This window comes from Alternaria burnsii (assembly GCF_013036055.1).
Source record: "Alternaria burnsii strain CBS107.38 chromosome Unknown 705, whole genome shotgun sequence".
NCBI lineage: Eukaryota > Fungi > Ascomycota > Dothideomycetes > Pleosporales > Pleosporaceae > Alternaria > Alternaria burnsii.
The window spans coordinates 1,030,963-1,049,548 of NW_024066107.1; the positions used below are offsets into that span (position 1 = coordinate 1,030,963).

General features: G+C 52.5%; 10 protein-coding genes across 10 annotated transcripts; 4 read left to right on the forward strand and 6 right to left on the reverse strand.

The window, feature by feature from the left end:
- Positions 1–796: 796 nt before the first annotated feature.
- On the forward strand, positions 797–1,739 carry GT037_000381 (uncharacterized protein; the record flags this gene model as incomplete). The annotated part of the gene is made up of 3 exons (XM_038925428.1): positions 797–815; positions 870–1,454; positions 1,519–1,739. The coding sequence occupies 3 exons, from the start codon at positions 797–799 to the stop codon at positions 1,737–1,739; spliced, it is 825 nt and encodes a 274-aa protein (XP_038791284.1).
- Positions 1,740–2,216: 477 nt separating this feature from the next.
- On the reverse strand, positions 2,217–4,560 carry GT037_000382 (actin-like atpase domain-containing protein; the record flags this gene model as incomplete). Its single annotated transcript, XM_038925429.1, has 4 exons — positions 2,217–3,005; positions 3,053–3,931; positions 3,980–4,467; positions 4,518–4,560. 4 exons carry the CDS (start codon positions 4,558–4,560, stop codon positions 2,217–2,219), a joined length of 2,199 nt encoding a protein of 732 aa, XP_038791285.1.
- Positions 4,561–5,478: 918 nt separating this feature from the next.
- GT037_000383 (uncharacterized protein) lies at positions 5,479–6,456 on the reverse strand (the record flags this gene model as incomplete). The annotated part of the gene is made up of 2 exons (XM_038925430.1): positions 5,479–6,353; positions 6,417–6,456. The coding sequence occupies 2 exons, from the start codon at positions 6,454–6,456 to the stop codon at positions 5,479–5,481; spliced, it is 915 nt and encodes a 304-aa protein (XP_038791286.1).
- Positions 6,457–7,159: 703 nt separating this feature from the next.
- GT037_000384 (uncharacterized protein) lies at positions 7,160–8,099 on the reverse strand (the record flags this gene model as incomplete). Its single annotated transcript, XM_038925431.1, has 4 exons — positions 7,160–7,432; positions 7,482–7,521; positions 7,569–7,678; positions 7,731–8,099. 4 exons carry the CDS (start codon positions 8,097–8,099, stop codon positions 7,160–7,162), a joined length of 792 nt encoding a protein of 263 aa, XP_038791287.1.
- Positions 8,100–8,536: 437 nt separating this feature from the next.
- Positions 8,537–9,408, forward strand: GT037_000385 (uncharacterized protein; the record flags this gene model as incomplete). Its single annotated transcript, XM_038925432.1, has 2 exons — positions 8,537–8,804; positions 8,876–9,408. The coding sequence occupies 2 exons, from the start codon at positions 8,537–8,539 to the stop codon at positions 9,406–9,408; spliced, it is 801 nt and encodes a 266-aa protein (XP_038791288.1).
- A 234-nt stretch (positions 9,409–9,642) lies between these two features.
- On the reverse strand, positions 9,643–10,180 carry GT037_000386 (uncharacterized protein; the record flags this gene model as incomplete). Its single annotated transcript, XM_038925433.1, has 3 exons — positions 9,643–9,696; positions 9,747–10,060; positions 10,108–10,180. The coding sequence occupies 3 exons, from the start codon at positions 10,178–10,180 to the stop codon at positions 9,643–9,645; spliced, it is 441 nt and encodes a 146-aa protein (XP_038791289.1).
- Positions 10,181–10,548: 368 nt separating this feature from the next.
- Positions 10,549–12,318, forward strand: GT037_000387 (uncharacterized protein; the record flags this gene model as incomplete). The annotated part of the gene is made up of 1 exon (XM_038925434.1): positions 10,549–12,318. One exon carries the CDS (start codon positions 10,549–10,551, stop codon positions 12,316–12,318), a length of 1,770 nt encoding a protein of 589 aa, XP_038791290.1.
- A 1,557-nt stretch (positions 12,319–13,875) lies between these two features.
- On the reverse strand, positions 13,876–14,760 carry GT037_000388 (uncharacterized protein; the record flags this gene model as incomplete). Its single annotated transcript, XM_038925435.1, has 1 exon — positions 13,876–14,760. One exon carries the CDS (start codon positions 14,758–14,760, stop codon positions 13,876–13,878), a length of 885 nt encoding a protein of 294 aa, XP_038791291.1.
- Positions 14,761–15,538: 778 nt separating this feature from the next.
- Positions 15,539–17,079, reverse strand: GT037_000389 (eukaryotic translation initiation factor 3; the record flags this gene model as incomplete). The annotated part of the gene is made up of 3 exons (XM_038925436.1): positions 15,539–15,619; positions 15,671–16,708; positions 16,759–17,079. The coding sequence occupies 3 exons, from the start codon at positions 17,077–17,079 to the stop codon at positions 15,539–15,541; spliced, it is 1,440 nt and encodes a 479-aa protein (XP_038791292.1).
- Positions 17,080–17,680: 601 nt separating this feature from the next.
- On the forward strand, positions 17,681–18,169 carry GT037_000390 (uncharacterized protein; the record flags this gene model as incomplete). Its single annotated transcript, XM_038925437.1, has 1 exon — positions 17,681–18,169. The coding sequence occupies one exon, from the start codon at positions 17,681–17,683 to the stop codon at positions 18,167–18,169; it is 489 nt and encodes a 162-aa protein (XP_038791293.1).
- Between the last annotated feature and the right edge of the window lie 417 nt (positions 18,170–18,586).

The window sequence follows — 18,586 nt, forward strand, 5'->3', positions numbered from 1 at the left end:
CTTGTGATGAACGTACTTTTGCAAGACCACAGCAACTTTTCCTTGGTCAACTCGCTCGATGCTTACCTCTACTTATATGCTATCGTGTTACACCGCTTCTTGTGGGGCGTGCGGGGTAAAGGATATACCCATAATATGCCCGAATGGTAGTAAACTCTCAATAATAGAGGCTAACTAAGTCGGAATAGAAAGCGGTGCATACTACATGCCATACCCATAAGACCACTTAAATCTCTTCGAAGAAAACTTGAAGGTTTACGTATCATAACGTACGGCCAAGGACAAAAAGTGTGTATCGCATTTGATAACAGCGCTGATGAAAAGGAGGATCTTGCAAAGGACACAAACAGCTTGCCTCTTGGTACTTCCTTCCCGCAGTCCGTCTCCAGACTAAAGAGCGTTGCAGGCAAAGGCCACTCCACTCCATCGATGGAGTCCATCAAGACCAAGCCTCACAGCACGCGGGACGGCAAACAACGCCGCTGTCGACGAATTACGACCGCTCAGTGAATAGACGGAGATGTGGCGTGTGTGAGCAAGGAAAGCGCAGGTGTCCAGATCACGGGACCACGCGTCACTGCTCTTTCCCTGACAGCGAATGCAGCCTAGATCCCCGCGAAGCGTGTTTCCTCTTCAACTCATTCACCCTTTTCACTCACCTCTACTTTGAACGCTCACCACCTGAGCGAAAGATTACATCAGAAAACAGCTATCCACGGTAGTGTGTCGTCACTGCTTTCGTCAACCATTACTCCCAACCCGCTGTACAAGAGTCCATACATACCAAGATTCCAAGATGGGTGCTTGGGGATACTGTGAGTGATAAACTTGTCATAGTAGAGAAACTCCATCCGCTAACGTGACTCCAGGTCTGTTCCAATCGGACCAGGACTTGGACAACGTCGGCGATATGGGCCACGAAGCTGGGCTGACCGAACTCGAAGAAGCCGCCAAAGCTGTAGCCAAGTCCCAAGGCAAGAGTGAGGAAGATATAGAAGGCAGCATCCACTACGACCTCTACGCTCCCTGCTGCTCTGACCCCGAAGTGGTCCGCAAGCATCTTGACTCCGGCGCCCTTGTTGACATGATCGCGAAGAGGGAAGCAAAGATCTTAGCCCCTGTCAATGGATCAACAGAGGAGGCGATGGAACACTGGTTCTCAGATCCCTGCTACATGTACGTCTTGCTTGGTGCTTGCGCCATGACTCACGGATGTCAACTCCCAGCTTCTTGTCTTGCCATGCTCAAGAAGGTCTACACCGAAGGTGGTCTCATGCCGGACGCCCAGCGCCAGATGCACAAGGCTCTCTTCGGTCCGAATGGTTATAAGAATGGAGAACCCTATGACTTCGAGTCTAAGTCCCTCCTAGAGGAAGTCAACTCCAAACCCGACAAGCACGACGACGGTGGTTTCAGGCTCATGAACGTTCCTAACCCCCTTCTCTTCAACACCGGTACGTGACGTGCCTGCGCAAGCTGCTTGTGATACATATACTAACTTTGTGCCCTAACATTTAGGCAGGACCAACTCGCGCACTTCGGTAATCGTGAAGGAGCTCCGTGACCAATACAACAAGCCTGATGAGTGCGGCGGCTGTGGTGTGGCATCTAGACCGAAAGGCGAGGCTTTACTCGCATGTGGCAAGTGCAAGAACCGCAAGTACTGCTCGACTTCGTGCCAGAAGAAGCACTGGAAGATCCACAAGAAGGTCTGTGAGTCTGCCAAGGTTTCTCTGTAAGCCAGTGGTTTGCGTATGTACGTGAAGCCCGACGATGTGTGAGTGATGGAAGCAGGTCAGAGCTCCACCAGTGATATTACACTGTGAAGATGGATGGAGTAAAAAATAGGGATCTGAACGTGAGTTATGGGGGACCCAGCCTATTATGTCATTAGTGTACGTAGTACAATACAATCCGCACGTAAGAGTTCTTGACTTACCCGCTGTGCCCATATCTACAGACTTACCACTACAATAACTAAGGTCCACAGAGATGGGTAACGGAACCACAGGCGGTTTTGGACAAGGCTGATATTTGAATGGCGTTATCAGATTCTCTTCCATTACCGTGAAATTCGATCTCTAACCGGATGGCTGTTCTGAATATCTCACAACATCGCACTGTCGCGATACTAACCAGTACAACATCTTTTCTGAATATCAAACAGTCAATCCCTGCTTCCCCAATCCAAGGTCTCATGATTTGCTTGTTCCATCCTACCAAGCAAACATGCACTTGTTGTTCAACAACCTCGCACCCAACATGTCATACTCATAGCGGCTAATCCATCCGTCGTTACCATGTCCGCTCAATCTTCCAAACACACTACCGCCCTTCCAAGCCACAACCTGTGGATCAAAGTCTCTAGGTGGCGGTCCAACGAGAATCTCTTTTCCATATCCTGGTCGAAGTTCTCTGAGTCGCATCTCCAGGAACTCCCTTAGGCCGGGTGTCTTGGACGCGCCACCTACGAGCATAATACCACCGAAGAAGTCGCGGAGCTTACGGTCGTCGCCACGGGCACCTTGTGCAAGAGACTCGAGGATGGCTTGGTCGAGAGAATGAATGGGGAGGATGGCATCCCGGGCCTCGGCTAGTTTGGTTTTCTCGTGGATCGGATCGCGGAAGAGGAGGGGTGCGCCGTCAGTGTCGCCCATCGGAGTGTCGCGATCCGGGTTTGGGGTGTTACTTCCTTCCGGGCCGGGTGAGCCCGCTACAGATGATCGAGGTGTACCCTCGTTGTCGTTGAGGCGACCGAGGAGGTTGAAAGGGTTTGGTTGCGGGCGTTGGGGCGTAGAGACCGGTGCAGTGCTGTTGACAGGATCTTGTGCGCCATTTATGGTGGCTACGACAGGTTTACCCGCCGCGGCTTCGATAATGGCGATCTGTGCTTGTGAGATGGGATCGTTTGGTGAGCCGTCATACAGGTCGACCGAGCGCGGCACAACCTTCCTTCTGTTCTCGAGTTTTTGCGCATTCTCGAAGATCGAAGGCTTGAAGAAACCCTGTGTCTGTCAGCAAAGCTTGTAGTCTAGGAACATGTGTGACTTACCATGACAGATAGCATAGTCTCATCATATGTCTTGAACGTGTACTTCCGAGTATCCTGACCCGAAGCTCGAAGATGGAAGTCCCACGTTTGTACCGTGACTGAGCCTTCATCCATGGAGCAGAACTTCTGTTTCAGCTCTTCCGCAAGGAGGAAGTCGTACCTACGCTTCAGGTTCATGTCCGAATATGGGAAATGACCATACAGCATCATCTTGATGAAAGTCTCCGTCACGTCAGCTCCACCCATCTTCAAGTTAACGCGTGACTCTTCGGCACACAGCCCTTCGTCGACGCAGCAAATAGACGTCTTCTGAGCACCAATATCAACAACACAGGCAACACCGTAGCCAGCACCAAAGGTAGCCGAAAGCGACTCCTGCTGCAGGCAAACCTTTCCAAGGCCAAGATCCCGCATGAGAATGTCGAGTATCATAGTAACGTACTGTCGCTCGTAGAGATCGGGTATGATGAAGACGCACTTGTAGTTAACAAGATCTTTTAACCTGGTGATGCCAAGTTGATTCCGGAACGCCTCTTCTAATATCTTTGAGATGTCGTGGTAGATCTGGTTGCGATCTCGATAATCTTTCTCGTTGAACGTGCCATTCCGGATCGGCCAGAACAGCTTGTATCGTGGGTTGGATCTTTCCGGTATCCGCAGGGCGTCATGCCCGGTGAAGAAGTCGGGGGCCTTTCTTGGGTCTGCCGGTAGTTCTGTCCACTCGATGCGATTGATGTCGTTGTGTTCTGAGATGATGTCGGGAGGGGATTTTCGGTTGAAGTTTGTTACAAGATCTTTCGAGTTGGGTAGCACTCGTCGCTTGTTCGATCGCATTCGCGTTCTTAGTTCGGATGACATGGCCATGTACTGGTCGGCAAACTGGTCGCAAGTTAGCATCGACTGGGAATGCTGTGTTGGAGTACGCACATCTTCTCCAAACCACTTCTCGGGAAGGGCGTCGGCGGGCAATTCGCCTTCGACCTTCATTCGCTTGGGACTAGGCTCCCCCTCATCTTCTTCGTCTTCACTCTCTTTCCATTTTCGTGCGATGACCATAGGCACGGTCTTGGGCAGCGCATCAGATCCAAGACCTATCCTCAAGTTCTGGCTGCCAGGGTGTATGACGATGAGCTTGGAGATATCTGTTCTAGAGGCGAATGAGACCTCAGCGTCTTCCATGGTCTCATCTGCAACCTGTGGCGTGGCTCCTTCTGTTGCCGGCACCCCCAATGCTCGTGCGCGATCCTTGTCCCTGGCTTCCTGTACTATGCGCGCCCTTTCCTCATCCTTTGGGTATCGTACGGCGAGGAATTGTTCGTCGCGCTTCAGGAACTCGGTGTAGTAGTTCTTCTGGTTGATCATGCCGACCTGGGGCCACGTTGTGAGGTCCATATTATTGTCTGTCCGCTCCAGACCTGCAAGCTTGTTAGTTGCCATACGGTGTTGTGGCGTGCAGATGCCCTACCCTCCTCTCTCAACTGGGCTCTGCCCGACTTTTTTCCAACCATGTTGCCGACTTATCTGCCAACGGCCAGTCGTGCCTTCCAATGCAAGTTTGCGACAACCACGATCCAAGAAGCGAGTCAATGACTTGACGTTTGCCTAGTGAGAGAAGCGTCGAGTTGTAGCCTTCTTCGCAGTGTTGCAGCAATGCGCGCGGCGGGTGAGTGTTGGAGACTTTCTTATTCCAGACTGTTGTCGTTATCAGGAAAGGCGGTCTGTTATTTCCAGAGGCGGTCGATCTCGTCGTGTCGGTGGGATGGCTTTGTTGCGCGCGTTGGTGGTTGATAGGGAGGTGCGACAATGGAAGCCCACCGTGGTTGTGGTGGTCTTGAGAGCTGTCGTTGGAGATGCCGCTTGCCTGACTGCAGGTGGTCTTGAAGGCTAGCCTGAGGCTGTTCGTCGCGGTCGCGCGTCTGGCCAGCCATTGGGTCACGAAGCTACCTAGGTACGCGCACGACCCCCACGTCTTCGAACCATCATGTCTACCAACTCGCCGTCATTCCACAGCACTTATGGCCATGAAATCCAGCGCTATAAGCGCGCAGGTTTCATCTCCAAGCTTCGAGTAGGAAAAATCAGACTTTGTTAACACCTTGGAAGTGCTGAAAGAGTTGGAATCCGAGGCACTTCGTCTTCTGGATTCTACTATCAACAGGCAGCTGCAATCAGTCAGAGGACGTACTCCGGCCTGTAGCACATGTCATTCAAAAGCCCGAGCGATTCGCATCTGATTATGTATTTGCTGGGTGGGATATCTCTGTCCGCCTCATAAGACCATCTCGGCATCATGCTAATATACATTTCGTGAATCTCGTGAAAACATCCCACATGTCTCATCGTAACATCATCGTACAGGCTATCCAGATCTCCCTTTCATGACAGTACCATACAGGTATCCAACAGGAGTAGCCGTCCATGATTTCTCAGATGAGTAGGGTGGCAGCCAACACGCCGAAGAACAGCGCAATGAATGATGCCTGGGTATCTCCTGCCTGACCCTTTTTACTCTCAGTTGCGGTCGCAGAGGTAGCAGTGAGAGTTTTGGTGGACTTGGCCTCGGCATCCCTTGCTACATTCAGAGTAGGGTGATCGATAATGTGATGACCGCCAGTGTGGTGAACAATCGTGTGGTTCCGGTAGATGGGCCTATGGATACCGAGGGAAGGTAAAGTAGCCACCGAGGATGTTGAAGCGATCGAAGACGAGTTGACGATGGCATAAGTAGGGAAATGCTCGAGAGAGCCACTGGCGCTAGATGCAGGTGTCGAAAATGTAGAGACAACCGAAGACGAGCTGTTAATTACATGGCTAGGGGACGATTCGAAAGAGCTGCTGGCGCCAGATGTACGAGCCTTGACAGAAGACACCGCTGTGGAGTCAACGTCAGGAGGAATAGCCGTGAAGGACCAGGTGATGGTAGGTGGGGAAAGAGACGACGAAGTAGTGCTAGCGGTGACTCTAGTGACAAACTTGGTGACAGTGACCTGAGTTGTTGACTTGACCGTCTCAGTCGTGGTGGGCTCTTCTATCACAGGCGTCTGACTGTCTGAGGTAGCCACAACAGGAACGCTAGAGGTCAGGTCTACTGTCACGGTGATGGTACGCGTTGTGGTGGCCATGACAGTGGATGGGCCCTCGGTCTCGGGACAAAGATAGGTCAGAGTGGTCTCATGACCGCGCAACAGCACCGGATCTGTGCAGAGCTTCGGAAGATCCGCGCAGTCGTCGCGAGGAATCATAGCCGGAGCGTGACTGTGCTCCATGATGTGACTCTGTTGACTTGCTTCGGCGGCAGCACCTGCTGAGTGTCAGTCAGCTGGGACGCAAAATCGCTCGAGTATGTGGACTGGAGTATGCTTACCAGCAACTGCGACAAGGGCGAGTGCACGCATACTATGCATCTTGCTGAATAGATATGGTTGTGATCGAGGAACCGACTGAAGGTGTAGCGGGTAGAAGTGAGATGACGAGTGTGAGCAGCAAAAGAGTGTGGGAACGATGAGAGATTTCAATGAGTGTAATGAGGTGAGAAAGTTTTAGAAGAAAATACGAAAGGGAATGTTGTGATAACAGATTGAGCTGCACGTGCTCTGGTCGCGGTCAACAGTGACTAGCTTCATTTCCCACGGTGGGGACCAATGGCGTCGAGGATATTACCTGGAGGTGAATGGGAGATTCCTGTGCGTTTGCACTTACGTGAATAATGCTCAGTGTGGTGACCCCCCCAATCTTGTATGCTGGACAGAGGACAACGCGCAACTGACATCATTACTGCAATCCGATAGTATGTCCAAATAGTACTTGAAGGTGACTAGCGAAGAAAGGTCAATGTAAAGAAACTGCCCGACCCAAAGACGAGGATGAGAACTCAATCTCAACATCAAATGTGATGAAGGAGCGAAAGTCTATTCTGATCGGACACTGAGGCCAAGATAGTAACAGCAGAGATGCTCTCGAATACTGATGCTGTATCAGCATAATCTTGTAGGAAACGTTCGCCATGCTCGCCTGAGCGGGCCAGAACCGATGACCTACTGCCAATACGTACAAAGTAGCATTGGTCTTCATCCAACAATGTTTCAACATCGTCAAGACTGCTTCCATTCAGTCTCCATATAGCTCCATCAAATGGTTTAGCATTTTCCGTTGTAATTCTAGGAGCTGCTCTTTTGAGATTTTACCATCAACTGGAGCTGACTGCGGATCCGTGACTTCAGTCGGATCGTAGCTGGAGCCAACTACCAAATACGGCTTCACACCAAAAAAGGGAACGCCCAAGACCTTGAGTGACGAAGTTTGTGAGTCTACCATGGCTTTACACGCTCGGTATACTTTGGCGTCGTATTGATCAAGTTCTTCTCTTTCGCGTTCTGGTGTCTACGTGTCGTCAGCATCATTGCATGGGGAAGAAGACAGTGAGAAATACGCGAAGTAAAGGTGTGTTTTCCAGAAGACCTGGCAAAGACCTACGAACGTCAGTCTAGCATCACGAGAACAAGGTCAGACTACCTACAACGCAGCTCGATTAGTTCGCTCATTCTCCCGCTTGAACTTGTGCTCATCAATGAGATTCTTGCGCCCGGACTCCCAAGACTTGACGTTTGACTCTTGATCTTTCATCAGCTAACTTCTACGTAAGCATGGTATGTTGATTTATACAGGGTGTATAGCCTACCTTACGGACGGCAGGAGCAAAGTCGGGGTTCTGAGAAGCTATCTTGCTCACACAACGCAGGCCTTGCTTCCATTCCGTGATTGTTGAAGGATCAATGAATGGGGAGGAGACTCTGTCCTGTGGCTTGGGGGGCGGCTGTCGATGTTGTAGAGCCGAACGACCAGCCAGTCGTGGATCAGCAGGTTGCTGATATGTGTTACTTTGTCCAGAGGAGTAGATTTGCTGAGCGTCTTGATATCCTTGGTGACTCTGGTTGGGCTCGTATGGCTGTTGCTGATCCTGGTATTGCTGAGCCTCTGGTTTTGGAAGGTTTGCGAGTGTAGCCAAGATCTTTTCGAGATCGAGGTTCTGGCTGATATTATCCGCCATGATTGTGATGGCAGTCTGACTCCTCAAGCTGATGGTATCAGGGAAATTAAAAAATGTCAGAGTGGTGGTAGTTTGATGTTAGCTGGACGTGTGAATGACGGCACATGGCGCGTGCTGTTTGCGCTTGTTTCAATGAGAATGTAAGGAAAGAAGCAATCGCCGGACTGCGCTACGCATGCTGTCTCTTTCCGCAATCTGAGAATCAATGCATTAGCGACCGTCTGATGCATGCATGAGATAGATGCAATTAGCATTTTAGCTTGGTACGGCTGACGATGGACGTTAGCGGGTAGATGGGCGGAAATCTCCGCATCGAACCCTAGTCCATCTCAACTTTTGGAAATCGTCGAATCATTCGATATCCCGCTCCGCAATCTTCACGACATCCTCCCTTCACAACCACAACACTTGACTCTCGAGTGCTCCTCCCACGCATCATGTCGAAGTCACCAAAGGATTCAACGCGATTCACAGCCACCGGAGTGTGGGCGCACACAAGACCTGGCGGGCGGGCAACAACGCTGCAATTCGCAGATCCCGCACCGAAAAATGAAACGCCACAGCAGAAAGTCAAGCGGTTAAGAGAGGCTGCGAACAGGGCGAAGATGGCACAGGTCACGAGGTGGGATTACATGTATCTGTACGGAAGAATGGCGGCGGATGCGGCGCATAGATTTACCGTCTACGGCTTGATATTTGCAACGGGTATGTGGGCATATGGCGGGCCAATGGCTACACTGGTCACAGAACAGCAGATATGCTAATTGTCTACACAGGTTGCGTTGGTGTCCTCGCAGTATTCTCAATAGGTGACATGATCGTCTACAATCGACGGAAACGAGCAATCTATTTCGCCCAAGAAGAACAAGCCCAGGCCAAGATTCTCGAACTTGCTCGTTCTGCGGTCGCGTCAGGGACCGCCACACCCGCACAATCCGCACTCGTCACAGGTATCGCCGAGGAGCAAGAAGCGTTTGAGAGGAAGAAGGCGGAGCGAAAGGCCCCTTCAAAGCTGCTGTGGTGGCTGCACGGTGACTGGAAGGAGGAGCAGGCAATCGCAGAGCAGAGGAGACTTGCTGTGGAGGAGATCAAGCGCCAGGAAGCGCAAGGAAACACAAACCTGGGCATTGCTGCTGCAGTGCAAGAGGCCAGGGCACACGACACCACATCCACATTCACAGCCTCGACGTCATCAACACCAGTAGTCGGAGGCCCTCTGGACAACGCAGCAGAGAAGGCAGTACACAAGGTCGAGGAAACCGGCAAGGGATGGTTTGGATGGATCAAGGGCGAATCCAAGAAGGAGTAGATGTAAGAAAGACTAGGGGAGGAATTCGGCGGAGCGCGAAGCCAGACGCTTCGGTGTACCATATACGACCTCAGCTTGTACATTGCTGTCACATTAGATGTTTGCATGATGGAGTTCTTCAGAGTCATGAAGGAGTCCACGATTGTCTTGGGCATCTCAGCTTCATGTCTACATTGCACGTTCAATCCATATCGAAGTTGAATGCTTCTCAGCCTGACAACCCAAGCGCATCGCTCACTGGTTTCCTTGACCAGGCACTGGAACATAGCTTCGTCGTTCCCGTGCACGCTGCCTTCGGTCAGTCTACCATCTACCCGGTCTCGCTCACATGCACGTACCTCTCTCCATCCCTCAACCCAAGGCCGTAAAGCTGCCCACCCCAAGAGCCCCACTGTCGCCCCGATAAACACAAAGACGACTGCCTGGTCTTTCGCAGAATCCCGCTGGAAGCATGTCGTGAGCACGTTCTCCTCTTTCTCTCCAGCGCAGAAGCCGTAGCCGAGGCAGAACTGGCGGTTGCAGTCGTTGCATGTTTTCTTGGAGGCGCGGGGTTTTAATTCAAGGGCGGCGGGTTTCTTGGTGGTGGACGGCGCATCGAGCGCTACAATGGTGCTGTTGCCAAAGCAGGTACATTTGCAAAACGATGTGGGTGCTACACCATATCAGCGAGTTTCTGAGCATGGGAGAGGCGAGACATACTGGCTGCGAGGGATAAGGAGAGGGACGAGAGGAATGTTAGAAGAAGGAAGAGGAGGTATGGTGGTCTCCGCATCGTGGGTCGATGGCGATCAACGGCAGAAGACGTAGAGGGTTTGTGTAGATGATGAAGCAATCAAATTGTCGAAGGGGATGTCTATTTGTCCTGCTTCTAGACGTTTATCTCAGGGCAGTCGCGATGAGTATCCAATGGATCAATAGACGAGTGGAGCTCCAAACCTCCGCCCGCATTCACGCTAACACCAGAGAGCTGGGTCCCTTGCTCGCGCTAAGCATTTTCCTTTCCCCTCCGGCCCCGACACTCCAACACGACGCTTACAAGCGCCGGTCAAGCTTGTGGCATATCTTCTTTGATCGAGGTCCCCTGAAGCCTTTGCGCGCAGTCATCTACATCTGTCGCACGCGCGCAAAACTTGCGACCCAATGCCAGCAGCACAAGCGGCTAATTCTCCCCAAGCGCAACCCGAAAGCAAGATCGTTCGCCTGCACATTACGCCTTTTCGCCCCGATCTGCTCAAGGTCTACATCGCGCCGTCTGTCCTTCCCTCTGCGCAAAACATCTCATACCATACCGTCGCGACATTTCCCGAAAAAGGCTTCGGCTACGTAGAGCTACCCGAGACCGAAGCTCAAAAGATCAAGAAGAAGCTGAACGGCACAACCTTGAGGGGCTCCAAAGTGCGCATAGAAATGGCGAAACCTGAGAAGCGCAAATCTTTGGTGGGCGACGCTGTCCAAGACGTCTCGGACGCCGAACGACCGTCCAAACGCGCCAAGAAGGACAAGAAGGAGAAGAAGGAGAAAAAAGAAAAGAAGGACAAGAAGAAGGGGAAGGAGCAGGGCGTACTGGATGGCGTTGAGCTACCAGAGGACAGGAAGGTCAGGCGTGGATGGACCGAACCAGCGCCCAAGAACAAGAAAGACCGGAAGGATAAAAAGGACAAAAGCGACAAGGAGGCCAGAAAAGAAGCGAAGAAGGAGCGCAAGCATTCCAAGTACACTAAAGAGCCCGAGGTGCTCTTCAAGGCGAAGCTGACGCCTGTTGCCGCGACAGAGGTTGCGCACAAGGACGAGAAGAAAGGGAAGAAAGAGAAGAAGGAAAAGAACAAGTCCAACCGAGACGTGGTAATTCATGAGTTTGAGAAGAACATCAAGACTCCCAGCTTCTTGAAACAACCACAGGTGGCGCTATCGACGAAGCCTGCAGTTGACTATGTCAATGGACAGGGGTGGGTAGATGAGGACGGTGTTGTTGTCGAGCCTGAGACTGGGAAGGCCAAGGCTAGGAGGGCTCTGGAGTTGGTAGATGCGCCTTCAGAAGCTCAAAGAGCCTGGATTGATGGTACAGCAAAATCTTTGTCTACATCCAAGGACCAGAAGAAGAAGAAAGCTACTCCTCCCCCGTCATCATCTGAATCTGAAGACGATGAATCATCAGTGGTTTCGTCTTCTTCGGAAGATGAGGACTCTTCCGACTCTGATTCAGAGGAAGAGGAAGAGGAAGAGGAAGAGGAGGAGGAGGAGGAGGAGGAGGAATCAGAGCCCGAATCATCTGCATCTTCTCCAGCCCCAGTCGCTAAGAGCAAGAAAACCCCCGAAGAGGCTCAGCCTACCACGACATCAGAGAAAGAAGTCCACCCGCTTGAAGCACTGTTCAAGCGTGCAAAGCCCGCTGATGGCGCGACGTCAACCCCCACCAAGAAGCTTACTCCGATTGACACATCCTTCAGCTTCTTCGACAACAACGAGGACATCATGGAAGCCGACGGCGAGCCCACTGAGGGAGCTCCTACCACGCCCTTTACGCAAAGAGACATCGAGTGGAGAGGTCTCCGAAGCGCAGCACCCACCCCAGACACTGCTGCCATTGGCCGCCGCTTCTCCTTCGACTGGCGCAAGAACAGCCAAGAAGCCGACGAGGACGAGGACATGGACGACGTAGATTCACTTGCTGAACAAAGACTGTCTCACAACACGCGAGCGAATGCCAGCAAGCTAGCCGGCGTTGCAGAAGAAGACGAGGACGATGCGGTTACCGGCGCAAACGAGCAAGAGCCTGAAAGCGAGTTCAAAAGATGGTTCTGGGAGAACCGGGGAGATTTGAACAGGGCGTGGAAGAAGAGGAGACGAGACGCTTTGAAGGCTAAGCGTCATAGTGAGAACAGGAAGATGACGGGTAGCAGGAGAGTTTGATGCACGCGACAAGAGTGATCATGGTATTCGTATTGCCTTGCGCACTCTTTGATTACTATGGGCCCACGTCTTCCCTTGACAGCCTGTCTCTCGCATACTTCAAGACTGTCCAAAGTCTCTCAATTCTATCGTACATTACTTCTGAGCATTCCAGTCTCTGTGTACCCTCTTGCATCGTCCTATCCGGTCTCGATACTTACACATCAACTCCTTTAAACATGACACACCTGCCCCCTTCCCTCTCTCCGCCCGCCAAACTACCCTTCCTCCCCTCTCCAACACACGCCTCTTCAGCCCTCGTTAATACTGGAGCCGTTTCTTCCTCTGCATCCGCCGCCACATCCCTCGCTTCAGAATCATGTTTCTGACTTGAAGCCGTAGATGAGGAGCTCGGCATCGTGGCGCAGAGGGAACCACTTATCATACCTTTTTCTGTCGCGGTGATGATGTCGGTGGGTGTGTGGTACAAGCCAGGTTTTTGAACTTCTGACAGCGGAGAAGCAGACGTGAGATTTGAAGATGCGGGAGTGGAGGTCAAGGGCAAGGGGCTGATTGGCAGTGGTGCTGGCTTATCGGATGTAGTTGCTGACGTAGTCGGACTCGTTGCGAGAGCTTGTTACGATGTTAACAAGAGGGCATAAGAGTGAGGGTATGGAGAGAATGCGCAGGTGTACGTACTAGGAGTATCGTCAAATTGTCTGCTATTCCTTCGTTTCTCTGTGCTGCTACTCATTTTGTCCCGGAGATTGGCGAGCCATGTCATTTTGCTTCAGAAAGAACTTGGATGATATTTGAGATTCAAGGTATGCGATATCGAATATATAGTAACAAGATGTGTGCCAGTGAGGATGAATAGCAACACTTTGTCTCTCACAAGAAGAATCACAAACAAGAGATATTTGGAACCAACTCAGCTATCCAATCTTACGTATACCTACCTTTATCCCGTTGAATGCAAGCTATCTGTAGCACCCTTCGACCCGTGCCTCGTCCTGATGACGTACGCGGGGTTTACATTGCTTACACACAATGTCACCCCATCCCATCCCGTCCTCTCAGGCATCTCAGCACGAGGCACTAAACGCATGCCTGTCAAGTACGCCACGATGTGTCGTACATACATGTCATTCAAATCCCGCAAAAGTGATCTGCCGTGGAAAACGGATCGACACTGGGATATGGTCCGTTAGGCGCATATGTGAGGATCAGCGGCGTTAGCTCTGGATCTGCAGCATCCGCCTTGTGCAGAAGAAGCAAGCATCTGATAAGGGTGTTCAGATAGGATAAGGAGGAATGCAGCAGATTTGAGGATTATGAATAAGGACTTGATGGCTATCTCCATTATCCATGTAACATCTGTCTCATCTGCTTGTTGGACTGACTGATAGTAGAGTTGGAGTGAGGTGTATGTTGTGCATACCTACTCAATTGCTCGGAATGAATGACGACAATAGCTTGTGTAACTGATACTCGATGGTTCTTCCATCTCATCTCAAATGCATCATGAGCATAGCGTGTGCTATTAATACGCCTCGCAGTACCTACGGAACTCTCAATCTATCGACTGGTTTCTTCGGGGACTGCTGTTGCATTAGCAGAAACTTGGGTATTATCAGAAGTATTGCCAACCCCGCTGCTCTGAGATTGTGGTGCACCCCTTCTACCCCTCTGTCCATCAGCATCATTGTTGCCCCTGATCTGACGCTCAAGATGACGAATGCGCTGCTTCAGGGCTTCATTTTCCTTTTTGACTTCTTCCAACTCGGCCTTGTGTTGTGCAACTTCCTCATAGCGTGGGGTGCTAACGACGCTCGAGCTACGGTGATCTCGCTGATTAGGATCGCCGGTCGCGGGTTGCGAGGAGATGGAGTAGCGATGTGGGATGTAGCCCGGTGGCAGACCGCTACGGGAGACGCTCGAGGAACTGCGGTGGCGGCGGGAGGACGTGGGATGCATCGGACCGGTCGAGGCTTCGGCATGGGCGACGGATGAGTCTGCGGTGCTTGACATGGAGGTGTTGGAGGCTACAGAAGCAGAATGTGCGCGTAGAGCCGAGAGCTCACGCGTCAGACGGTTGACCACTGCCTCTTGTTCCTTTTCGAGCTCGAGATGCATCTCTGCTGGCGTCATGGGGCGTGGGTGTCTCATGGGAACGCCTGCCGAGTCGACGCTCGCCTGGACATAGCCACTCGCGCTGGGGCTGAGGGGCGGGAAGCTGTGTCCATGTTGTGATGCTGAATGTGCGGGCGGTGGCAGGGTACCTCCAGGCGATGCAAGAGGCAGCGGTGGGGGGCTCATAGCCATCTGTGACGCCCGCCTGGAGACTGTTGCGGATGTTCGACGTGACAACGAGCCCGACGCCGGCTGTGAGGTCGATGGGTTGCTTGTGTTAGCAGGACCCGGATGGGGCGATACAGGCACGGTATTCAGATCGGGAGCCATTGCAGTGGTCTGGGTAAAAGACGTCTGGTGGTAGTCGGTGAAGGGACTTGTTGGGCGTGGTGGGTGTTGTCCAAGGACATGGATGGAAAGTGCATCAGCGGAGCGCACGAGCGACCGAGAGGGGCAACAACATTCACTTGGTTGCCATGATCTTGTCGGACGTGCTTGCCCCGAACGCGTGTTTGCTCTTTAACCGGAATCTGCTTGCCGACTGTGTTTGGATGGTGTTGGTCGAGTAGAAGCGAAGCTTGCTCAGGTGCCGTCCCGTCCAACCCACTGCGCTAGCATGTACCACTCTGTTGCAAAGCCCTTGAGACCCTTGCTCCCGATTGCGAACCATGCCTGGTGGTACCCAACCGCCGACATTCATCTTGCAGTCTTCTTCGTCGTCTGAGTCGAGCATATAGTCACCAACACGGTGGTTGACAATGAACACGATGGAGTTGCAAGGATTCACGCATCCACATTTGAAATCGCCTCCAAGACGTGTGTTTGAAAGTCGGAAAAGTTTATTTGGTATTGTGCAAGCCCATTGTTCGCTCGCTCATCCTGTCCTTCCTTCGGCCCGCTCCTCGCTCACGGCGGACAGGCTCCCCCAGCCATGAATAACCCAGACCTGGGCCCCTATAATCGCCTTGCCTTTGCCTAAGCCCATCTTCAGATGTCGCAAACACGCTTTTGGATGCACGCCGTATATTCCTCCAACTCCAAGCGCAATGCTCTATTGTGGCTAAGCCCCGAATGTGAATAGTCGCTCTCAGAAAACACTCGTGATAGCCTAGTACGTCCTGGCCAAGTTGCGGAGGTACCAGTCGACAAGCCTCCTGCCAACCTTTGCCTCTGAAACGTGAATAAGGTCCTGGTAACTGTTAGCAGATGTATCTCTCATTTCGACTGTGCTTGTACTTACGCCCTCCATGGCGTAGTCGAGATCGCTAGCTTGGATGATATCACCATCCAGCAGACCGCCCTCGGCCCACCTTATTTGCCTGCTCCTCTGCTTGTTGACGAGCAACCAGCACCTCAGCTTCTCTGGCTCAACCTCCAAGAATCCAGCAAGCTTCTTAAGATCCATGGTTGTGTAGAGCTTGAGGTAACTCTTGACCGTGGGCGACATCATGTTGTTCTTGACCTCGTCCATAAAGATGCGGAGGTGGTGCTCCACAGGGTCGATGTTGACTTCTGGGTTGTCGAAGTCGGGGGGTGTGGGGCTGATGAACTTGGGGCAGGCGGTGCGGAACAGCTCCTCGAAGAGAGGGAGAGATTCAGGGCCACCACGCTGCAGCCTGTTAAACTGCTCGCCGTACTTCTCCCTCAGAGCAGTGTGGATGGTGTCATCGAGCCTGGTGGGCTGGAACGCTACGCAAATGGCGACAAGTGCGTACATCTGGTCGTTCTTCTTGGTGATCGAGTCGTACTGTGCGTTCTTCTGGAAGTTCTTTGTCCGTGAGACGTAGACGAGGATGTGGCTGAACATGCGGATGGCATCCGAGTATCGTCGCATCATCATGTACGAGAATCCGACGTAGTAGTATGTGGTGAAGTGTGCGGCCATGACACGGGCGAACATGGCCTTCTTGTTAAGCTCAATGTCGTCGAGCGTCTTGAGCGCCAGGCTGAAGTCTCCCAGCAGGCAGTGGACGCGGAGCAGACCGATGATGGAGAAGTATCCCAACATCTTGTAAAGCGGCCTGTTGCCGTACTCGCCAGCGTACAGACTCGCATCTTCGCCCCGCTTCATGGCCGCGAGCTGCTCGCTAATCTGTGACCGCTGGATGAGCGAATACAGGACGTTGAGGACACTGTAGCAGCCCCATGTGTTTGGGTTCTCGCGCAGGAGCGCAATCTCCTCCTCGTTCTCGTTCTTCTGGGCGACCCGTTGGCGGTAGCTGCAGAAGCTATTGAACTGGTAGATGAACTCGTCGATGACATCCCAGGCCCAGTAGTACTATCCGCAGTGTTAGCCCTGCCATGTGCCTACTGACCCAGATTCCTTACGTTTGGCACTTCCAGGTCGACGGGACCCTCGGAGTTCAGGATGTAGTGGAAGAGGTTGCAGTAGCTGTCGTAACTCGCAAACTTGGTCTCTAGTGTGGCCTGGAATTCGAGGGGGGTTGCCGCGGCCTGCAGTTGCGCGTGGATGTCCTGGTTGCTGTTGATCGAGGGCATGCGGTCGAGGTCCTCCATGCCGTCGTATTGGACCTGCTCCCGGTAGTCGTTCGCCATGGCCTCCTCCTCGACGTCTGAGTCGTCATCCGGGGCGCGCCTGGCAGCCTCGCCGTTCTGGTACTGCGGCGGAACACGCTCGCGCAGACTCATGTTGGGTGTTCGTTTGGGCGACGGCACACGGGTGCTTTAGGGGGGGTGAATGTCGTGTCGTGGTGCTGCTCCCCGCCTTGCCACGAAATTTGGCGTTCTGTGCGCTTGCTAGCGTCAGTCTGCTATCGATAGCACCCAAGCACTCGCAAGTGCAGGCGCGACTGGGATCAACACCGAGGGAGGGGCGCCGCGCCAGAATCCACTCCACTCAACCCTCACGGTTGGCCTCTATCGTGCACTCGTCCTGATTCGATTCACCGGCATCCACCTCAGTCTTGGTGCACCGCGATGGTGTGAGCAAGTCTGGCGAGCCCATGCAATTCAACGGCGCCGGGTCCGTAGTTTCGCCCTAGTATGCGCGCAGTCATGGTGAATCAATAACGGAGGCTTTAGGCGCGCTCGGTGCATGTTATGATGTCTTCGCATCGCATGTGGCTGATAAACTACAAAAGCCCGCCGTCCCCTATCCGTGGAGCTTCTGGAAGCCACCTGCATTCACAGCCGCTGTCAAAACTCTACTGTCTCTACCATCCACGCTACGGCTCTCGTCGCAGCGCCTCATCGTTATATCCGCGCTGTGACTCGCTTATTACCCGCCATCATGACCTACACCATCGTCCTCTTTGTCACCCGCAACCCCAATCTCACATCGGAAGAATTCAGAGACCACTATGAGCACACGCACATACCCCTGGCCCATTCTCTCCTCGCGACGTGCTGGCCGATCGAGTTCAAACGTCGCTATCTCGCGCGGATTAGCCGGAAGGGTTTCGGCGGACCGGCAAATCCAGACCGACCTCCTCTGATGCTAAGGGGCGAAATGATGGAGCTCGACTGTGACTGCATCGCAGAAATGACCTTTGACAGCGAACGTCGTTTCCAAGAGTTCTACAAGAAGATATATGCAAAAGAGAACGCAGCTATTCTGGCAAGAGACGAGGAGAAGTTCCTGCAAAAAGGAAAAACAAGGGTCATTGTCGTAGGCGAGACTTGGAGCACGGATGAACACGGCGTCACTACAAGTGAGATGGGCTACGTCCGCAAGAACGAGAGGTCGGACAGTGAAGCCAGTGGTAGCGGCGGAAGTTGAAAACAAGAGACGGATCCAGACATGCGGCCACGAAGGACCACAGACCACGCGCGTCATGTGAAGAGCTGATGTATTTGCATTTGGGACCCGGGTCAATGGATTGGCGCTGAATAATCGCGCTACAACTCAAGATGATCGGCGTTCGAACAATTTGGGAGGGGCTGGCGCGCTGGGCGCGATTAGGCACCCTATCGCTACCAGTGTTTATCGTGGGTAAGAGTTTACTGGGTGTCTTTCTGAAGCTTTTGTCTTATACCACTTCTTGCGATCTTTGAGGCGTTTGGATGCTAGTCTAGATCGCACAGAATGCTTTTCGATTAGCGCACTTCATCCAATTTGGTTCCACGACGTTTGTTGACACCAGTAGAGGACCTTACCAGATTAGGATTAGTAAAATCCCCATAACCATCCAGACTC